This window comes from Anabrus simplex, chromosome 14 (assembly GCF_040414725.1).
Source record: "Anabrus simplex isolate iqAnaSimp1 chromosome 14, ASM4041472v1, whole genome shotgun sequence".
In the NCBI taxonomy this organism is placed as follows: Eukaryota; Metazoa; Arthropoda; class Insecta; order Orthoptera; family Tettigoniidae; genus Anabrus; species Anabrus simplex.
Window position 1 is genome coordinate 21,320,342 of NC_090278.1, and position 24,412 is coordinate 21,344,753.

General features: G+C 37.6%; 1 protein-coding gene across 1 annotated transcript in view; it reads right to left on the reverse strand.

Annotated features, from left to right (window-relative positions):
- Positions 1-24,412, reverse strand: part of LOC136885792 (zinc finger protein 567) — a 103,989-nt gene that overhangs the window by 32,703 nt on the left and 46,874 nt on the right. The window contains exon 5 of the mRNA XM_067158525.2: positions 3,965-4,094. Within this exon, the coding sequence (XP_067014626.2) occupies positions 3,965-4,094 (130 nt within the window). The remainder of the gene's footprint in view (positions 1-3,964; positions 4,095-24,412) is intronic.

The following is a 24,412-nucleotide window of genomic DNA, read 5'->3' on the forward strand; positions in this document are numbered from 1 at the left end:
AACTTGACCATATTCTAACATAGAACACCTCACCTAATGAAGACTGATCAATTAAAACCAGCCTAGAACTAATTAAAGAACTGAATCAACTTAACCTTTTCCAGTCCAACGTCGAGGTCACCTCGACATTATGTTTTGTTCTATTTAAGAAGTTATTTATTGACTTTCTTTGACCTGATTGCAGTCGATCGATATCCCTGATATTTCTAGAGCAAATTTTTGTGCACAAAGGAAGCCGTTCTTTCATCTCCATGGAAATAATACGAGATATATGTAGCCGTGTATCGTCATGGTTACCTGCGGCCTGTCAGCTGAGTTTTGTTTACATTCAGTAGTGTGCACACGTGTTGTACTAGGCGTGTATATCTGTGAATACGAATTGTCTCAGTTGAATTTGTGATATAAAAGTGGCAAATAGAATGAAAGAGAAATACGTATGCATGATTATTGAGACAGCAATGAACATATTTATTTGAATTAGACGAAGAGTTTAGAGAACTGTCAAGTAAGGATGAAGGTGTAGTGAACTCCAGCATTACAAGTGAAATTTCAGCGACAGGACCTGTGCATTTAAAAGCAAGGAATAATCATATGCAGTTTCTGAAGATTCAGAATAGGAAGTTCCAGTGTCTGCTAAAAAAGCAAGAAGACGCACAAAGGTAATGGTCCGGGGTGGAGGAGGGAATATGGCACACGGCAATGATGACGCTTCTCAGATCATTGTTGATCATTTGAATAACAGTGATGCTGAAAATACTTTCGCACATACAAGTGGGAATACAAACAACAATAGTGTTCACCGGAATGTAACACTTCATGATAGTGAGCCTCCTAGACTAAGTTATTCATCAGGTCAGGAAACTAGAGGACCGCAGGTTCCTCCTAGCTGCATTACTCCACTTCAGTTCTTTTTGTGTTGTTTTTCACTCCTGCACTGATGACTTTTGTGTAAACATGTAAGTAACTCACTAGACTCATGTTTATGTGATATAATAATCAAAATAATATTATAATTATAGTTACTAATAAAAGATCTGAGTTTAATCTGACTAGGTAAAAAATGTGCAAAATTAATTTGAATCAGACTGTCATAACATGTGACAGAAATTTGGACTGCAAATGGTCAAGATAACAGAGAGCAGATGTATGATATCCTATGACATCACTAACATGTACACCAACATACCAATAGATGAATCCATTAAAATTATCGAAAATTTCTGAAAGAAAACACTTCACTACAAGAAACCAAACAAATTATAAGCCTTCTTAGAATAACACTACATCAAAATTGCTTTGCAAACAACAACAAAATCTATTGCCAAAAGGAAGAGTTAACCATGGGCTCAAAATTATCAGTTATAATAGCAAACACTTGTCTGAATAACATCAAAAACATCATCTTAACAGGTCAGCATTCAAAAGGATTTTTACAAGTCCATGAGGTTCATAATGGAGCCAGGAAATAACAAGAAAATGAACTATTTAGACATCACAATCAGCAGGAATAATGACAACCTGCCTTACAAAGTATAGAGAAACCTCATTCAGAAGTCGCACACTACTGTCATTGGGTAGAGCCGCCAATACACACTCAAAATAGCAGGACTGAATGCAATGATACATAGAGCTATGAGTACAAATGATTTCAACAAACAGATCAATATCATTAAACAAATCATGAAAGAAAACAACCACCCTCCAGGCAAAATAGATAAACATAAGAAAAATCCCTGGGAAATCACCACACATGACAAGGAAAAATATGTGGTTCTCAACTACGTTAACAAGAACACATACAAAGTAATTAATATTTTCAAGAAACAAGGTCTTAACACTGTACTGCATGAATTATTTTTCGTTTCCGTTTGGTGAAGAAAATTTCAAGCTTTAATGTTCAACAAACGCTCAGTGTTTTAGATGTACCAGCAATTCATGACTGGGCCTAATAGCTTAACACTCGTATGTGATGTGGATTGCCATATTGGAATATATATACGATTTTTCACGATTTTACGCTAAGCTTTTAAAATTCAAAGACCGAACATTACTGTCTACTGGCCATGGGTACGTATTGCAGGGCGCAAGTATACTTGCACGACCGTAGGTCGGTAATGTCTTTGAGGTTGAGCCAGAGGTACTTCCAAAGCCTGTGGTAATATGATGGGGAGGGCCCACGTAAAATAAACGGTGGTTGGAACGCGTGGATGTTGACGGGGTGGAAGGAGTACCTTTGGTTGTAGGGCTGTTTTGTCTTAAGTTATGCACATAATAATATATAATAACAATAAAAAAAAACAAAGCACCACTGGAATATATGTTTAATTGATTGTACAGTTGAAGGTGTGACGTAAAACTACCTCTGCCTACAATATTTATTCATGTATACAGGTGAAAAGTTATTTGTTGCCTAATGGCAACAGTATGCAGTAGAGGGTTAAAGTAACCTTTAGAATGAAAAACACACTGCAGTTACACATCGGCAAGTGCAACCTAAGCAAAAGAGACCCTTTTCTCAAAGCCAGGAGTCTATGAACTCAAGTGCCAAGACCCTAATTGCAAAGCCACATTAAAAGGTCAAATGAAATATAAATTCCACTCAAGATACAAAACAAGACAAAAACATGATCAGATATAATTGGCATTCAGCCTTCGGTAAGCACATATACGACAGTTCACACCATTTCACAGACATCAACACAGATCAAAAACTTTACACATCAAAAATAAAAGTAAATATTTGAATATAAAGCAAGCAATCAGAATTTACATTGCAAAAAAATGCTAATGTAACCTACTTAAATGAAATACAGACTTTAAAATTCCCCCCTATATGCTCTAATTAAATAATATCTGGACAACACTTACTAATTACATTAGCATTTATCATAATAATATCCAATAGATATTCTCTATTTCTATTCATCACCTCATCTACTGCAATATTTATGTCTCCGTGGTAAAACTGAAGCCACCTTTTGTTCAGTGCATTCCACAAAGGTGTGACCTAAACAGACTTATCACCTGCATCTAAGTGGTTATTGTAATAAACATGCAAATGTGTCAAAATCTGTAGAAATCTGATTCTGAACATAGCACTAACAATGACTTTGTTAGGATAGTCTGGACTCTGTTCCCATTACATTCTAAGCCTAGAGACCTGAGATTAACCAGCAATTAATAGTATTACAAAAAAGACCCTAAGTTCTTCAACTGTAACATTCTGATTTGCTAAGTCCTTCTGGAAAGCATACAGATTTGTATTCTTTTGAAACGTTTCCAAAACGTCATCATCAAAGAATGGTTCAAACAGTTTGACTAGACTAACCTCTTTCTCCAGTAGCCACTGTTTCACACCCATTCACTTTCACTGCACATGGGAAAATCAACATTCGACCAGTTGGCTTCTTCAGGAATAACACATTTCTTCACTTCGTGAGGTCCTGCTGTGTCACCAGATGCAGAAGCAGTATCATGTATTTCTTAAGAACCAGGAATATCATTTCTGCAAACCAGGTTTTCTTCTCTTAATTCACCATCCCTTACAGCTGTCGCGATGGCCTCTGCATTAGCAAAAGGCTGGTTTCTAGAAAGCCGATCAATATCACCTTCATTTTTCTCACCGCTATCTTCATCTGATACCTCCCAAAAAGTGAGTAGTTTGTATGAAGAGGGCTTAAGCCACCAGAACCCCTTTTCTTGTCCCGTAAACAATGATTTTGCCACTAGCAAGACCTGTAGATGTACATCAATAATGTTGTTTGCAGTTCCTAAAAGTTGGCAGCATTGTGTAGTGAGCTGTGTCATATTTCAAGACCAACAAACAAAACAGAGACAATAACCTAGATGCCAATGCAGCAAATGGTGACTGCTGGTATTAATAATGGGGAAGCATATAGTAAATTATGCCCCTAACTAACTTATTCACCTACTAAGGGTTAAATTCTGCTGGGATAAGACTTACAAGTGATGCACTTAAGGTTCCTTCAAGCCAGGTTGGTTCCTCTTTGATCTTTACTTCCACATCCATTTCACACTGCAACTGAAGCGGTTGGAAGGTACTGGGGTTGTTGATTACTTCTAATGAACTTGCACTGAAACACAGGCCAGAAAATTATATTACTTTATTGCTGTCATTGCTACTGAGGTTATTTTTCAGCAGACTAAGAAAAAAGCTTGTAATTTTACATGACCATCAATATAATGATCATACAGAAGAGACCAAAATTTTACATGACTGCTGATATCATGATCATACCTCCAGGACCTCAAGTTTTCTATGACTGATACTACAGTCATAGCTAAGTACCTCCAATTTTACATGACTTCCAATACAGTGACCATTTCCATAGGAAATCTAATTGAACATATCTGATGATATCGAGATCCTAATACCAATATGAATGGTCCATTATTGGACTTTATAAATTTTTGAGCTGACTCATTCCTGGTTGCCACTGTTTTGCCCCAGTGTGCTAAGTTGGGCTCATCAGTTAGTACTTAGCACACCCACCAAGACGCATGGCTAGTGCATACCATGGAGGCCACTGTGTAGACTACCTGGAGTCACCGGCAGTGCCAATGCACTATGAGAGACTTTGTATCATTACCAAAAACTGATGCGTGCTTGGCCAACAGATGATATAGATATAACTATATCATGTACAGGATGAATAGAAGTACATAGTGTGAAGACTTCTGCTGTTTGATATGTTCCTACACTACGCGGCGCTGGTGTAGGTAAACAGGGATCAGCTGTCCCTGAACATGTGATTTTAAATGAGATCTGATGTGACTTAATTCAGAATTTATCGTTTAAATAAATTATTTAAAACTGTGTGTTTATTATTGTTATGTTTCAGGACTGCGAATTCTCTTTACTGACTGATGACTAGTTTATGTGCGATCTGTGTTTCGTGCAAATTAAGATTATAGTGTTCCTTGTTTTGAAAGTAATATGTGACAAATTCATAGGAATGATTAGTAATGATTTAGTGACATTACTTCTGAAATTGGTTCATCAGTGTCTTAACAAATATGTCAAACAGGTATGTGTGTATAGAGCTATTTCATTAATTCACCACAAAATCAAACTCAGTTGCAATTATCAGCTATAACCTTAAAAAAACACATGTTTGACTGTTAGTGTACATGCTGCGTAATATAAACACATTAAAACTCTGCAGGCACCCAGATGATGTTACGTACTGGTATGTCATACATATATAATTCCTACATAACTACCGGTACTTAAATTAAATTATATATTAACATGCTCAAATTAAATGAATCTTATCAGCACTTCACCCCATCAGTCAGTTAACAGGACACTTTGGACATTTACCAGATATGTTTTGTGGTCGTACAAGCTTGCATTTCTTCCAATACTTCTTTAGTTCGGAAATAAAATCGGCATCGTATGCAATGAAAATTAATTTTGGTACCAAGTCCTGAGCATAATCAGTACAGCACCCAAGTCTATAAGAAACAGTAATTGAAGGTAAACTATCCAGGTGTTCTTGAAATATTCCACCCCATATACTTCTTGTACACTAATATTTCTCACAACAACTTCCTCTACATGAGAAAACATCAATAACAATTCACTCGATGGATAAATAAGATAGTTGGATGAGTTAAAATATTCTTCTAGACTTGTTAGGTCCTCCTCTGTATTGCTTTGCATAGAACCAATACATGCTGTACAGCCTATCACTTTGCTTACATGTTTAACAATATACCCATAGAACAGATGAATGACATTAATTTTTGAACTGGTGAAAGGAGCTATATGTTCATCTTCTCAACTTGATAAAGGTGGACCGAGCTAGTTGGCAGTGCGGTTAGGGGCACGCGGCTGTGAGCTTGTATCCGGGAGATAGTGGGTTCGAATCCCACTGTCGGCAGCCCTGAAGATGGTTTTCCGTGGTTTCCCATTTTCACACCAGGCAAATTCTGAGGCTGTACCTTAATTAAGGCCACGGCTGCTTCCTTCCAACTCCTAGGCCTTTCCTATCCTATCGTTGCTATAAGACCTATCTGTGTCAGTGCGACGTAAAGCAACTAGCAAAAAAAGAAAATTGTGGCTGATCAAAAGGTAAGCGTGCTGTTAAGGCAGATGCTGACGTGGGATAGCCTTCGACCACTTTGAGAATAGAGTGGGATCTTTTGGGGGTGAAACAAAAATGACGCTTATCATTCGAATGTTTATTGTAACGCGAATTACAACCTGGGACATTGCAAGTTGTAGGCATATGCATATGCGGTAGTAAATTGAAGCATATGTCAAAGTATACGTCCTACTTCTCAAAATACATAATCTTTTTCACTTTTCATTCCTTGAAAAGTTAATGCCAGCTATTTTTCATTTATACAACCGGAGAATGTATAAAACTACTGAAAAAGACCACAAACTGTTTGCACACTTCCACAGTAAGCCAACGAAAAGCGCACGTACTTGGCCCTTTTATCGACAGCAGCGCTTCAGATGGCGGAGAACATGTACACCGTGTCTGTTAACATGTGATTCAGAGGGAGTCGTCACACTATTCATTTCTATTCGTCCTGTCATGTATATCATTGAGATCATAGAAAAAGGACCCATAGTTTTACATGAAAAATGTTATATTCATAGCTATATAAGATTCCGGTTTATATGAAACTGTAGACACAGCAAGATGACTTTTCTTTTTAAAAATCCAATGTACATTGATTCTGATTGAACTGCACAAAACTTTTTGAACCTTAGTCACTATTCCATTAGCATATCACCCTAATCACCAGGTCTTGGAATCATTCTACCAATTTTATCCTTTGCACTTTTCGTCAGTGCCTTCAGATTTGCCCCGAATAAGTTTGGATGGTGTCTTTAACCCTCAAACACATGCGTATAGGGTGGAATCCACCCCAGGTCATTTTATTTCCTAGTGAAATGTACAAATAACTCTCCTGTGCTCTGCCCGCTCTTATATCTTTCTGGCTGGATCCCCGCAGAAAGAGTTATTCTTATATAATCTATCTCAAAATCTGCAAATAACACAGTAATTCATATTTTACAATACAATGATATGCGTGGTGGAAAGCACCCCCACGTGTGTGTCTGCGTCCTAAAATTTGGCGCGTGTGCTTGAGGGTTAAGAGTAGGAATGATCACAATATGAAAATAAAGTTGGAATTCAAGGGGACAATTTGGGGCAAATATTCGTTTACAGGAAGGGGAGTTAGGGATTGGAATAACTTACCAAGGGAGATGTTCAATAAATTTCCAATTTCTTTGCAATCATTTAAGAAAAGGTTAGGAAAACAACAGATAGGGAATCTGCCACCTAGGCGACTGCCCCAAATGCAGATCAGTAGTGAGTGAAATTCGTTGAAATTAAAATTCATCCCATCAAAATTTTCCTTCTTAGGAATGAATTCTCATCTCATCAAGCTGATTAACCATATCTTTATTTGAGACATGTTCTACTGATCTTCAACAACTTTGGATAACATGGCATTCCAAAGGCTTCAATGCTGTTTTCCTTGGCATCAATTATTATCCATATATCTCTTCCATGTGGTGCCATACACCACACTAGTTGTAAAAATAATTTTTAAGTTTCTAAGTCTGTTGAATCAAAGAATATGATGGAGAAAAGATGGGAGTTTAGGCAGGATTTAGTGATGATATTTATAGATATTGAGAAAGCATGTGACAGTATACCACAGCAAGTGGTCTTAGATGCATTGATAAAAGAGAAGCCAGGGAGAGGAGAAGAACAAATTATAAAAGCCATAAACAAAAAGTGAGTAATTTGTATGAAGACTACCATACGACAAACAAACTGATTCAAAGTAAAAAACAAGACGTAGTCAAGGACATATCTTATCCCCTCCAATCTTCATTACGGTCATGGATGAAATCCACAAGAGAATACAACAAAATATGGGAAACATAGAGGCAGATAACACACAAATATGGGGAGAAGAGGAAATGGAAGTACAAGAATAAGACACTGTAAGGAATCAAGAGATAGAAGAATATGGAATGAAAATAAGTGAGGAGAAGTGCATGATGATAGTGGTGACGAGATTTAATACAGAAAGAAGTGGGAATACTGAAGTAAATGGTAGACCATTAGAAGTTGTGGAAAGCTTTAAATATTCAGAGAGAACAATTGCAGAAGATGGGAAATAAATTAAGAAATTGGAAAGGGAATTGAATAAGACAATGGGTTTTACATATGTGTGAGAAGTATAGTCTGGAACTGGGACGTCTCAAAGGAATGAAAGAAGAAAAGGAAATTTTGCACCCAATGTATTACACACCAATTTTGACATACACAGCAGGCACATAGACACACAAAAAAAAAAAATTAAAAAAGCAGAATCCAAGAGGCAAAGATGAAATTTCTTAGAGGAATAATAGGGAAGGCATGAAGGTATTAAATCAGAAACATAGAAATCGGGGAGAGTTTTAGATTCCCCAAACTGTATGGCAAGATAGAGAGCAGTAAGCTGAAATAGTATGGACACATGATAAGAATGGAAGAAGATAGAGTTCCAAGCCGGGCTGAATGGCTCAGACGGTTGAGGCGCTGGCCTTCTGACCCCAACTTGGGAGGTTCCATCCTGGCTCTCTTGTTGGACATTATAAACTTTCCAGCTAACTCATTCTTGGTTGCCTGCATTTTGCCCTGTGTGCTAAGTTGGGCTCATCAGTAGGGGCTTAGCACACCCACCAAGACGCATGGCTAGTGCATACCATGGAGGCCACTGCATAGGCTACCTGGAGCCACAGGCAGTGCCAATGCCCTTTGAGAGACTTTGTATCATAACCAAAAATTGAGCCTGCTTGGCCAAAGATGATATAGATATAACTATATCATGTATATCATGAGATCATAGAAAAAGGACCCATAGTTTTACATGAAAACTTATGTTATATTCATAGCTATATAAGATACAGTTTTATATGGAACTGTAGCCAGAGCAAGATGACTTTTCGTTTTAAAAATCCAATGTACATTGATTCTGATTGAACTGCACAAACCTTTTTGAACCTTAGTCACTATTCCATTCGCATATCACCCTGATCACCAGGTCTTGGAATCATTCTACTGTTTTTATCCTTTGCACTTTGTTTCAGTGCCTTGAGATTTGTCCCATCAAAATTCTCCTTCTTAGGATCGAATTCTCATCTCATCAAGCTGATTAACTATCTCTTTAATTGAGACATGTTCTATTGATCTGCAACAACTTTGGATAACATGGCATTCCAAAGGCTTCAATGCTGTTTTCCTTGGCATCAATTATTATCCATGTATCTCTTCCGTGTGGTGCCATACACCACACTAGGTGTAAAAATAATTTTTAAGTTTCTAAGTCTGTTGAATCAAAGAACATGATGGAGAAAAGATGGGAGTTTAGGCAGGATTTAGTGATGATATTTATAGATATTGAGAAAGCATGTGACAGTATACCACATCAAGTGGTCTTAGATGCATTGATAAAAGAGAAGCCAGGGAGAGGAGAAGAACAAATTATAAAAGCCATAAACAAAAAGTGAGTAATTTGTATGAAGACTACCATACGACAAACAAACTGATTCAAAGTAAAAAACAAGACGTAGTCAAGGACATATCTTATCCCCTCCAATCTTCATTACGGTCATGGATGAAATCCACAAGAGTATACAACGAAATATGGGAAACATAGAGGCAGATAACACACAAATATGGGGAGAAGAGGAAATGGAAGTACAAGAATAAGACACTGTAAGGAATCAAGAGATAGAAGAATATGCAATGAAAATAAGTGAGGAGAAGTGCATGATGGTAGTGGTGACGAGATTTAATACAGAAAGAAGTGGGAATACTGAAGTAAATGGTAGACCATTAGAAGTTGTTGAAAGCTTTAAATATTCAGGGAGAACGATTGCAGAAGATGGGAAATAAATTAAGAAATTGGAAAGGGAATTGAACAAGACAATGGGTTTTACATATGTGTGAGAAGTATAGTCTGGAACTGGGACGTCTCAAAGGAATGAAAGAAGAAAAGGAAATTTTGCACCCAATGTATTATACACCAATTTTGACATACACAGCAGGCACAAAAAAAAAAAAAAAAAAAAAAAACATGAAAAAAGCAGAATCCAAGAGGCAAAGATGAAATTTCTTAGAGGAATAATAGGGAAGGCATGAAGGTATTAAATCAGAAACATAGAAATCAGGGAGAGATTTAGATTCCCCAAACTGTATGGCAAGATAGAGAGCAGTAAGCTGAAATAGTATGGACACATGATGAGAATGGAAGAAGATAGAGTTCCAAGCCGGGCTGAATGGCTCAGACGGTTGAGAAAAATGGGAGTTTAGGCAGGATTTAGTGGTGATATTTATAGATATTAAGAGGGCAAGTGACAGTGTGCCACGGCAAGTGTTCTTGGATGCAGTGATAAAAGAGAAGCCAGGGAGAGGAGAAGAAGCAATTATAAAAGCCATAAAAAGTAAGTTGTATGAAGACTACCAAAGGAAAACAAACTGGTTCAAAGTAGAAACAAGACGTCAACAAGGATCTGTATTATCCCCTCCACTCTTCATTAGTCATGGATGAAATCCACAAGAGTATACACCAAAATATGGGAACCAAGGAGGCAGATAACTCACTAGATAGATAGATAGCTAGATAGATAGATACAGGGAGAAGATGAAATAGAAGTACAAGAACAAGATCCTGTAAGGAATCAAGAGACAGAAAAATATGGAATGAAAATAAGTGTGGAGAAGTGCATGATAGTAGTAGTGTCGAGACTTAATAGAGAAGGAAGTGGGAATATTGAAGTAAATGGTAGACCATTAGAAGTTGTGGAAAGCTTTAAATATTCAGGGAGAACAATTGAAGAAGATGGGAAACAAATTAACAAATTGGAAAGGGAATTGAACCAGGCAATGGGTTTTACCAACATGTGAGAAGTATAGTCTGGAATTGGGACATCTCAAAAGAATGAAAGAAGAAATAAAAGAAAATTTTCTACCCAATGTATTACACACCAATTTTGATATAAGCAGCGGGCATATGGACAGAAACAAAACATGATAAAAACAGAATCCAAGAGGCAAAGATGAAATTTCTTAGAGGAATAATAGGGAAGACATGAAGGGATTAAATGAGAAATATAGAAATCAGGGAGAGAATTATATTCCCTGAACTATACAGCAAGATAGAGAACAGCAAGCTGAAAGTGTATGGACATATGATGAGAATGGAAGGAGGAAGAGTTCCAAAGTGAGTATTTACAGAGAAATTAATAGGAGAAAGGAATCAGGTAATGCCCAGAAAGATGATGATGCTTGTTGTTTAAAGGAGCCTAACATCGAGGTCATCGGCCCCTAATGGTACAAAATGAAATTACAACAAAAAATTAAAAATTATAAACTGACTAAAAGATAACAAAATCGTCATGAAGAATGAATGGATGGACATGTAGCAAAAAAACAACAAAAACGAGCAAACAAAAGAATTAGTGGATTCAACTTTAAAAAAATGATCATATATAATTTATTACTGACCAAGGGAACACTCATAGAGCGGAATCCTGAATCGAGGATGCTTGATGTTGAAAGGGGTGCAAATCCCACGTCTAAGGCCCCACAGAATGGTACATGTTGCGAGTAAAGTAGAACCATGGTATTTGTCATGTTGGGGTACTAATCAAAAGTAGCGAAGACTCACAGTGTTCCACACAGAATGGTACTAATCACAAGTATTGTACTTCGTACAGGTAACGCAGTCCTATGGTGTTTCTCACACAATGGCGCCACTCATAGCCAACACAAACCGATGAGTTTCCTCGCCTAGGTGTACTAGTCACGGGTGCCGGTCCCACGGGCCCTGTGGTGTACCTCACATAGTGAGTACTAATCACAAGCAACGCAGACCCACGGTGTCGCTCATATAGTGGTACAACTCACAGGCTATGCCCAGACCCGTGGTGTTGCTCACATGGGTACGATGCACGGGTATTGGAAACCCACAGGGGAACCACTCTCTGCTTTTGCTAATCACAAACCTATTGTGAACCAAATATAGTGGTACTACTCGTAAGTAAAGGTGACCCATGGTATTCCCCGCGTGATGGTACTAATCAACAGTAGATTCATGGTTCTAATACCAGCATCCCTTGGTCGTCCCTTGTAGTCGCCTCTTACGACAGGCATGGGATACCGCGGGTGTATTCTACATGTGCATCCCCCACCCGCAGGGGGTAGTGTGTTTGGTCCGCGAGAGGTATTTTATTTCCCTCAAGTCCGTCGGCAAGCCGGTTAGGACCCCCCTATCTGCCACCTGGGACGCGTCACGTGGGAGTATCTCCTCTCCCCCTGCTACGTCAGCGTAGCAGGTTCGTGGATGCCCAGAAAGATGTGGATGGATATGGTGAAGGAGAGTTCAGAGAAGGGAGGAGTAAAAGTAGAAGAAATATTGCAGGAAGAAAAAGAGTGGTGGAGAGAGAAATGATAAGGTGCTTGATCAACAACTCAACCCAGAAGACTGGTAATGGAAAATGAAGAAGCATCTGTGATTTAATGTTGCACTAACAAATCAAACAAAAAGGGCTAGGATTAGGAAGGTAGGGGAGTTAATAAACAACAACATTCAAAAAACGATAGGAACGATTTTAAGGGCTGCCGATCCTGGGATTCAAACCATGCAAACTCACCGCCACTCACCCCTGCAGAAGATATTCTACCCACCAATAAATCAAGAAATATCTTACGAAAAGGAGGCAGCCTACTGTTAACTAAAACATCAGGCGTAAATACCAGATATAGCTGTTGTGGGGTTATGATGTGATACAGAAAGATCTCTATAACAACACGGATATAACACGAATTCTACATACTGTATGATCATATTACAGATAAACTAAACGGAACAACTGTAAAGATTTCAAACCCTGCTAACATCCTTCACAGCCTACAGTGTATAGAAAAACTCAACATTCTCAGCGTCACTTTTAAATTGCACACAGAGGTAAATAATGCATCAACATAATAATTAAAATTATACACTAAATCGTGTAGCATATTTCTGAAACTACCATCCCTTCACTGGCGTAGTTCTTCAGAACAATTCCTCATTCCACTAAATTTAGATATACGTTACATTCTTACAACACAATTAATCAATCAATCACTACTGATCTGCATTTTGGGCAGTCACGTAGGTGGCAGATTCCCTATCTGTTGTTTTCCTAGCCTTTTCTCAAATGATCACAAAGAAATTGGAAAATAATTGAACATTTCCCTTGGTAAGTTATTCGAATCCCTAACTCCCCTTCCTAATAATGAATATTTGCCCCAATTTGTCCTCTTGAATTCCAACAATATCTTTAATATGATGATCTTTCCTACTTTTAAAGACACCACTCAAACTTACTCATCTACTGATGTCCTCCCACGCCATCTCTCCACTGACAGCTCGGAACATACCACTTAATCGAGCAGCTCATCTTCTTTCTCCCTAGTCTTCCCAGCCCAAACGTTGCAACAATTTTGTAATGCTACTCTTTTGTCGGAAATCACCCAGAACAAATCGAGCTGCTTTTCCTTGGATTTTTTCCAGTTCTCGAATCAAGTAATCCTGGTAAGGGTCTCACACACTGGAACCATACAATCAATCACTACTGATCTGCATTTAGGGCAGTCGCCCAGGTGGCCGAATACCTACTGTTGTTTTCCTAGCCTTTTCTTAAATGATTGCAAAGAAACTGGATATTTATTGAACATCTCCCTTGGTAAGTTATTCCAATTCCTAACTCCCCTTCCTATAAAAGAATATTTGCCCCAATTTGTCCTCTTGAATACCTACTTTATCTTCATATTGTGATCTTTCCTACTTTTAAAGACACCATACAAACTTATTTGTCTCCTGACGTTCTCCCACGTCATCTCTCCACTGACAGCTCGGAACATACCACTTACATGTAATAAATATCATTTTTGGTCCATATTGATATTTGATTGGAATAATAACAGTAAGTTATTTATTAAATAGACCACCTAATCAATACAAAGACTGTTATTATTGTTATTACTGTTATTATTCCAATCACACACCACTTAGTCGAGCAGCTCGTCTCCTTTCTCCCAAGTCTTTCCAGCCCAAACTTTGCAACATTTTTGTAACGTCACTCTTTTGTCGGAAATCGCCCAGAACAAATCGAGCTGCTTTTCTTTGGATTTTTTCCAGTTCCTGAATCAAGTAATCCTGGTAAGGGTCCCATACACTGGAACCATACTCTAGTTGGGGTCTCACCAGAGACAAATAAGCTCCCTCCTTTACATCCTTACTACAACCCCTAAATTCTCTCATAACCATGTGCAGAGATCTGTACCCTTTATTTACCATCATATTTATGTGATTACCCCAATGAAGATCTTTCCTTATATTAATACCTAGGTATTTACAATGATCCCCAAAGGGAACTTTCACCCCATCAACACAGTAATTAAAACTGATAGGACTCTTCCTATTTGTGAAGCTCACAACCTGACTTTTAATCCCGTTTATCATCATACCATTGCTCACCGTCCATCTCACAACACTATCGATGTCACCCTGCAGCCGCTCACAATTTTGTAACTTATGTATTACTCTGTACAAAATAACAACATCTGATTACACTTCTTTACGCATATCATTGATATATACAGGAAAACATAAAGGTCCAATAATACTGCCTTGAGGAATTCCCCTCTTAATTATTACAGGGTAAGGTAAAGCTTTGCCTACTCTAATTCTCTGTGTTCTATTTTATAGAAATATAGCCCCCCATTCAGTCACTCTTTTTTCTAGTCCAATAGCACTCATTTTTGCCAGTAGTCTTCGATGATCTACCCTATCAAATGCCTTAGATTGGTCAATCGCAATACAGTCCATTTGGCCTCCTGAATACAGAAAGGCTAGGAGTTTTCTAAAAAAAAAAAAAGCTAGTTACAGAGGCCTACATATACATTTTAATGCTTGAGTATAAATAGAATGTAAGAAAATTAAAAATATTAAAAACATGCCGAATATATGCAGTAATGCTGAAACTGTAAAAAATTATTAATAACTTCTTTCGGATATCGAGTGAGGTCTTATAAGTTTAGCAAATGTAAATTATTGAAACTTGAACATTACCGACAATATGTTCCAGGATGTTTACACAGTGTAAAATGATAGAAATCACTATTCTTCAATGAAGAGAATCTGTAGCACAAGTAACGGGATAAGCTGTACAAGTGGATTACACGCGTCTTCTATAACAACATATCTGACACTTCGAAACAAAACCTCATATTTTAATGTAGTTTAATCACTTAAAACAAACACTTGAAACACAAATTTGGTTAGTATCAGTCAGTAGAACAGGCCGAATTTAGGAAAGGATGTATTACCAGAGACAACTACAGAGTATACGACACGCTATGTCTGGCCGAAAAAGCAAAATATCAGGTGGCGAACACTTACACTCGTTTGGAATTCACCAGAATATCATTAAAATCTTATGTGGGATTAAGGCCCTAAGTTACAGAGGCTAATCCCATTCTACGGAGGTGACTAGAGCGAGTAACAAAATATTTAAGTTACAGAATTCCCAAGATAGATTTGACGGTTACGAAGTTGTAGTCACCTCGACAACAAGTTGATGGGGAATACAAGTGGGTCTCATTCGTTATTCCCTGTTTAGGCCAGAGTCCTCAGACTTACTTGAACTTTACATTTGAACTTTGAAATTAATATTGATGAAATAAATGTTGAATTACTAAGATTCGGAACCTTCTCCTCGGACTATATTTCTGAGACTCACACATGTCTAAAGTGCGTCTGTCATTACCTTGAGCTGGTGGACTTCCCAAAGGTGGACGAGGCGGCCTTTCCCCCTGCCACCGTTACTAACACACTCTAGAATGGAGCGACCACAAAGACAACATGACTCACCAACCCTAGGCTTTTAAGCGGAGAGGAAGGTTCCAGAAAACTCTGGGCTAAGGCCACGACACACCCACTATTCCTATTGGTTAATTAATAAATAACAGAAAATGTTGATTGGTGGATAAATAAACGTAAAATATTCTTACTGGTTACAGTTTGAAGTCGACGGGAAGAGACAGAGGTGTTGAAAACTTTGGAACGTCGGAAAAAATCAATAAACATTTCAGTTTAGGACACCTTAACACACAAAATTACTTCAAAATATAATTGCTCGTCCTCGCCCAAGGTTATTGTGGACAAATTTGTCGGTGAATTTTCAAACAATTTCCAAAATGCGTTTCAGCGTCTTTACGCTAGATGCCAATCTACAAGGCGCTTCTTTTAAATTCACGGGTGTACCGCCGGTACAGACCTCCATCCCTTAAAGTTCTTCCACAGAGGACATAGTTTTGAAATTTTGCTTTTTTGAAAAACTTTGAATTTGAACACTGAAACGAGAAAATTTCTTGGTGAAAAGTTAATTTGTATGTTATTTGGCAGAAAATCAGTCTTGAAGTGTTTATGAAGTTGTAGACGTTCGGAAGATACAGTCCAAGTTTGACGGCTAAAGTGCCCGCCATGCGAAACCAGGGTGGGGGCCCCCGTATCCCTCAAATACCCACAGATACATGTCTCCCGCTGCACTGAGAGGGGTAGCCGTGGTGATGGTCGCCGCGAACCAGATATTGAAGTACTGCCTCATGAATGAGTAGGCGGTTGTAGCATCGCCCCTCAGCCCCTGCCACAAATGATAGTGCACGGGTTACAAGCGTCTCGGTATAACACTGCGATAATACGACCTGGCCAATCAGAATGCATTCTTGAAAAGTGTGGCCGCTGATGACCTCAGCCTTTTACGAAAGTAATGCCATCTGGTATGATTTGTAGTAAATATGACAACTGATTAGCAATTGTTTTCGCGTAAGTGGAGGGAAAAGTTGTTGTTTGAATTGTTTTAAACATGTGGACAATACGTTCGGGTGAATAATTTTTAATATTTGTCTGAATTGCGTCAACGTATGGTCAATAAGTTCATTTGGATCATTTCTAGTGTGGTCAATATCTTCATTTGGATAATTTCTGCTATCTGCACGATGCATAATTAAAGAGACATAAATTACAAGTACACAAGTTGTCATCTGAATCACTAAACTGTGGGCGGGTTAATGGAACTGGATTTACTTGTAAACTTTGCAGCTGGGACACATCCAGGGAACGAGAGTTACGGGAACATATAAGCGTCGTGCATTCAGTGAGAAGATTCAAAATTCATATAGATTGTCTTGGTAAGTGCTGACCATTTCCATATTAGTAGTTGAATAGGTTAGAGGTAATGAATTGGTATGTTCTTACTCAAAAGCCTGTTTTTTTCATTACAGTAGTGAATTGTCCATATATCACTGCGAATCACCAAGAGTCTTGTTCTATCACAGAAATGTCTTCAGTAACATGAAAGGTGGGATGAATGTTCAACCACTGTATCATAATAGTTATGCAACAGATCTTCATATTCATATTTTTGTTCACTGTATCTAGTTTGGCAATCCATATGGAGATAGTTGAATGCATAAATGTTCGTAAAAGTTTTTTAAGGGTAGGCCTATTCCATGAAATATCAAAATCTGGTACAAGCTCTTCACAAAATGTAATGACATTTTCCTCACATGTTCATTAAATACCAGTACCGGTACCAATATTCTTTAAATTAGTATAATTTTTTGTTCCTATTAATAGCTCCATTAGGCCTAATGATGCTCGAAATGTACTCGCAACCAAAATTCATGCTTTCAGAAAGATTTTCCTTAATATTTTCAGTATTTATTTGAAATAAATTATTTGCATGAGGAGAATATTCACTTAGGGTGAAATCTCAGATTTCATTAAAATTGTTATACTGGCACTGACTACATTTTATCATTCTTTGAAATCTCAAGAAGGGTACCTATGGTTCTTGCTGAATTCGTTAAAGTATTATTTTAAGAAATTTTGTAAAGACTTATCTAGTTCTAGCAGTTACAGCATTATATCCATGGAAAGAATGTGCGCAAAATTCCGAACATATTAATCCATGATGCAACCCTACATTTTAAATTATATGTCTGTTTTGAATACAGGATGATTACTTCCCTGCTGTGAAATATAATTGTTGCAAGGCTGAATTGGCCATAGTGAATTCTGATTTCCATTTTAGAATTAGCATACGAAGTCATTGTGTTGATGTCACACTGATTGATCTATGTAATATTTCATCATTATTTTCATTCTTAGATAAAGTAATTATTTTAATTTTCAGGAATAACGTAGAGATGGGAATGTTTGCATAGTAAGAATGAATACCTACTTTCCTTAATTTTGTCCATAATCTACGGGGTCGGGAATACGGTGAGATGAATCAGCCGTGGTGGGTTTTTATGATCGGATGCCCTTCCTGGCGTCAGCCTCATCAGAGGAGTTGATGAGATGAAATGAATGACGTGATATATGATAGTAGGAACGGAGAGCGTGAAACCTGTGCCAACATATAGCCTACCCCTGTCGAATAGCACCAAGGGGTCTGCTCAAGGCTTAACATCTCCAACCGACGGACGAATCACGATCAACAGCATCATATGCTCTCACTCTATATGAGCACTGCAGAGAGGTTTGGAATTTATTCCAGGCTTTTGGCACGCAATTTTGTGATTAGAAATTGTATATCACCACCTCCTCTACCCTGGTGGCCAAAGATTCTGATGGCCAAAATGTTTTCGATCAAGGGGACTAGAACCGGCTAGCAATGGTGTTAGACCATGCAGACTTCAACGCCTTAACAATTATGGCCACCAGGTGGGAACGAGTACTCTACAAACAAGTTTGGTAAAAAAAAAAATTAAATGGAATGACCCTTAACATAACACAAGTTGAGCTGTGCAATAAGTTTATTATTATCTTAATGTTAATAACTAGTAATTCAATTTTTCTATTCTTTTCAAGAATTTAAGGTATGGAAATCAAAGGAAAAAAGACACTCAATCCAGATATTTTCTAACTAGTCCACCAAGATATAAGAGGACATCGACAACTACCAAACCAAACCCCACGACACTACAGTCCTTGAAAGATCTACTTATTTCTGTCATTGCAGTGGATTGGTCAAAAGAAGAGAAAAGGGAATACGGCATATGAAATTTCAGTGTTCATGTAAAATAAATAAATCGAGTGTGCATGTTATTTACAATAATGTACATTTTGGACATCGCAGAGGAGTTGGGCATATCCTGCTGTCAAAAGAAGAGAAAGAGAGAGCAGATTGCTGGCCAGTTGGCTCAGAATATTCCCTTTGACACTGTTCTGAAAAATATCACAGACAATTTAGATACTAAGCAGATTACCAGGCTACACCTTCTACAAAGACATGACCTGAGTAATATTGTTTGTGATATTAGATTAGATAGTGATAAACAGAGTCGGAAAGATGTAGAAAGTGTGTGCACTGGGATGGATAGGTTAAAAAAACAAGGTAATGAGTATGTCCAGTTTGGTAAATTACAAGGGATTTCCAAACCAGAATACGGATTGACAGAGAATGATTTTGTCTTAATAATTATGACTGATGTGCAGAAAGTAATGCTTGTGTAGTTTGGGAAAAAAAATCATTTGTATGGACAGTACTCATGGGACAAATGCTTGTGACTTCTCACTTACAACATTATTGATGTTAGATGAATACAATGAGAGATCCTCTGTTGCATTCTGTTACTCTAATCGAACAGACTGCACTGTGCTGAAATTGATTTTTTGTATGTTGTCAAATAATCAATATCTGCAATTGATTTTCCTGTGCAGATACTGATAACTGATAATTAGGCTTGATTCTCTAATGCATGGGTTGAAGTAATGGGTGCCCCTTTGAAGAAACTTCTATGCATGTGGCATATGGATAGGGCTTGGAGAAACAACATTTCCTCTAAAATTCATGGTACACAGGCATTCAAAGCAATTGTGTAACAAACACCTAAGGAAAGGACGTTGTTGCAGTGTGAAAACGTAGTTGAATTCCACAGTGAGCTCAACAACTTCCTAGATGCTTGTGAAAATAATGATTCATGTAGAGCGTTTGCTGTGTACTTCGAACAGGAATATGCTAGTAGGAAGGTGCTAGTAGAAGTCTTCCACCAAGTCCTAAAACAAGTGGTAATGAAAGGTCTTCGAGTCAGTAGGATGGATATGAGCATAAATGCTGTGATATCAGTGGTAAAACACAAAGTGTTTGATAGGTTGCTAAAAGTAAATAAAGGAAAACTTAGCAAAGCTGTGCAACATATAAGGCAGAGACACAAAAACAGTCCACAAATGTGTATTGATGATGTGACAGTGGAAAGTTCCACTTCATGTAAGGTTGAAAACAGAAGGACAGAAGAGTTTTATAGTGTCAGGAATGAATGTGTAACAGGTCATTCATTCTGCTGTCCATTGATTTGCTCTGAATATAAAATATGTATTCATCAGTATCCATATACATGCTGTGACTATTCTTTACATCTACAATATGCAAACATATTCATTTGGTCTTGAGGAGAGCCTATTGTACTCATCTGTCCTGGAATTCCTGAGTTCTTTAATTATTTTGAAAATTTTCCCTAGCAGCAACTTCATGCCATGTATGTTTATTTATTTCACTTGTTCATGGTAATTTATAGTTGACTCAACATATCTGTAAATGTATCTTCATTCTCCTTGAATGAGTCAAGATTATTTTCCAGTTTAGTCATGTTGTTTACAGCATTTTAAAATGAATCATTCAGTATATTTGGCACAATGGCTACAGGCTCCTTTGTTACCTTCTTAGCAGTTTCATTATTTCAGCACAAGCTGCCATGCATATTTATTTTTGGAACTAATGAATTTGTCATTGGCAATTTTTTTCATTTTTCAATGTGCCTTCTACATAATTATTTAATAGCATTGTACCTTTCTTTGCCTTCCGAAATACCCTGCTTAGCTTTAATGTAAAACAGTACCAATGAGTTCTTAATGGCTGCAAGATGAGGAGTGTATCATTTTGACATGTTTTCTCATTCTCTCTATTAATATTTTAATGAATAAATGTACATAAAAATAATGAGTTCACATTTATTGAAAATATCATTCCTACATATTACTGTAAAATGCAGTCGGTGTTTCAATGCTGATAATGATCCTGCAATCATTAAGAGGGAAATTCCTCAAGGCAATATTATTGGACTTTAAATAATATGAGTAAATAACTGGAATCTGAGATACGGCTTTTTGCAGATGATGTCATACTCTATAGAGTAATAAATAAGTTAAGAGATTGTAAGCTACTGCAAAAAGACTTTGAAAATGTTGTGAGATAATGATGATAAACGGTGTTAAGTCAGGTTGTGAGTTTCACTAATAGGAAAAGTCCACTCAGTTTTATTACTGCATTGATGGGGTGAAAGTTCCTCATGGGGATCATTGTAGGTATGTATGTGTTGATATAAGTGAAGATCATCATTGGGGTAATCACATAAATGTGATTGTAAATAAAGGGTAACGATTTCTGCTCATGGTTGTGAGGTATTTAGGGGTTGCAGTAAGAATGTAAAGGAGAGGGCATATACGTCTCTGGTATTACCCCACTTAAGAGTAAGTTTCCAGTGTATGGGACCTTCACCATGATTACTCGACTCGAGAAATGGAAGAAATCCAAAGAAAAGCAGCTCGATTTCTTCTGGGTGATTTCTGACAGAAGAGATGTGTTACAAAAATGTAGCAGAATTTGGGATTGGAAGACTTGGGTGTAAGGAGATGAAGTGGTACTTTCTGAGCTGTCAGCGGAGAGATAGTGTGGAATGACATTGTTAATCGAATAAGTTTGAGATCAAAATACGAAGATAAAGTTGAAATTCAAGAGGACAAACTGGGACAAATATTCTTTTATAAGAAGAGGAGTTAGTGATTGGAATAATTTACCATGGGAGATGTTTAATAATTTTAAAAATTCTTTGTAATTCTTGAAGAGAAGATGACTAAACAACAGACAAAGTATCTGCCACTTGGGCAACTGCCCTAAATGCAGATCAGTGGTGACTGATGCAAATGACAGAAAACATGACCGACAAATGGTGAATAAGTTAATCTAGGAAGGACAACTGAATCAGAAGGTGATGTAACAAACAATATAAAGGGAAAAATATTCTAGACATAGTGCTAATAAAACCAGATGAGCACTATAGAAAAAGTGAAGTGATCATGAAGATCATTTCTGTTGTAGTTAAAAATAAATGTGAGAGAATAGAATGCTGCAAGACTATTAGGCAATATCATAAGGGGTGATAAGAGAAACAGAGGGGAGTTTTTTAAAATTAATTATGATTAGTTAAAAATGGTGAATGAAAATATAAACTGACTATGGGATGGGTTTAACTTATTGTTGGGGAGTTTGAAAACAGGTATGGTATTTTTCTAAAGTGGTAAGAAATGGTATAGACCAGGGATTTCCAATTTGTAAGGGATCGAGGGACATTTTGGAAACCTTACTCATGTTTGCGGGCCGCACTTCATTAGGCCAATTTTCGTAAAATTCTGCAAATAGTACAGAAGCATCATTATGAAATAGTATGCATAGTTTAATTGAAATGAGGGTTTGATCATTTTAATTGCTTAAAACATTATTTTAAAATTGCATAAAAGAGTGAAATTTGGAGCCGGGCTGCCAGGTTGAGAAGGTCAAGGCGCTGGCCTTCTGAACTCAACTTGGCAGGTTCGTTTCTGGCTCAGTGCGGTGGTATTTGAAGGTGCTCAAATACGTCAGCCTCGTGTTGGTAGATTTACTGGCACGTCAAAGAACTCCTGTGGGACAAAGTTTCGACACCTCGGCGTCTCTGAAAACCATCAAAAGTAGTCAGTGGGACGCAAAAATAATATTATTAGTATTAAAGAATAATTAGTTTTGAATTGGGTCTATAAGGTGTATAAAAATTAATTCGTTTTTGAACGAGATAATGAATATTTTTGTGACTTTTCTTCACATTATTTCTTACAGTGCTCTCGCGGGCCGCAAAAATGGCTTCGCGGGCCGCCATTTGGAAACCCCTGTTATTGACCCACTGTATTATAACAGAGGTGCAGGTTTAGAAAGAAATAGGAATATATGAGGAAATAAGAGACTGAAAGAACTTACTAGGAAATTTAATTTAGCAAGAAATGTCAGCTAAGGTTAACATGATGAGAAGTATAATTAATAGCCATATGAATTTTATTTTAGTGAGTACCATACCGTAATGGATGGGCATGTACAGGTACTTTAATTCATTCATTCATTCATTCATTATCATTATAGACTGTTATGCCTTTCAGCGTTCAGTCTGCAAGCCTCTGAGAATTTACTAAACGTCGCCACAATCCTCGATTTGCAACTAATGTTGTGGCTTCATTTAGTTCTATACCTCTTATCTTTAAATCGTTAGAAACAGAGTCTAACCATCGTCGTCTTGGTCTCCCTCTACTTCTCTTACCCTCCATAACAGAGTCCATTATTCTCCTAGGTAACCTATCCTCCTCCATTCGCCTCACATGACCCCACCACCGAAGCCGGTTTATGCGTACAGCTTCATCCATCGAGTTCATTCCTAAATTAGCCTTTATCTCCTCATTCCGAGTTCCCTCCTGCCATTGTTCCCACCTGTTTGTACCAGCAATCATTCTTGCTACTTTCATGTCTGTTACTTCTAACTTATGAATAAGATATCCTGAGTCCACCCAGCTTTCGCTCCCATAAAGCAAAGTTGGTCTGAAAACAGACCGATGTAAAGATAGTTTCGTCTGGGAGCTGACTTCCTTCTTACAGAATACTGTTGATCGCAACTGCGAGCTCACTGCATTAGCTTTACTACACCTTGATTCAATCTCACTTACTATATTACCATCCTGGGAAAACACACAACCTAAATACTTGAAATTATCGACCTGTTCTAGCTTTGTATCACCAATCTGACATTCAATTCTGTTGGATTTCTTACCTACTGACATCAATTTAGTCTTCGAGAGGCTAATTTTCATACCATACTCATTGCACCTATTTTCAAGTTCCAAGATGTTAGACTGCAGGCTTTCGGCACAGTCTGCCATTAAGACCAAGTCGTCAGCATAGGCCAGGCTGCTTACTACATTTCCACCTAACTGAATCCCTCCCTGCCATTTTATACCTTTCAGCATATGATCCATGTAAACTACAAACAGCAAAGGTGAAAGATTACAGCCTTGTCTAACTCCTGTAAGTACCCTGAACCAAGAACTCATTCTACCATCAATTCTCACTGAAGCCCAATTGTCAACATAAATGCCTTTGATTGATTTTAATAATCTACCTTTAATTCCATAGTCCCCCAGTATAGCGAACATCTTTTCCCTCGGTACCCTGTCATATGCT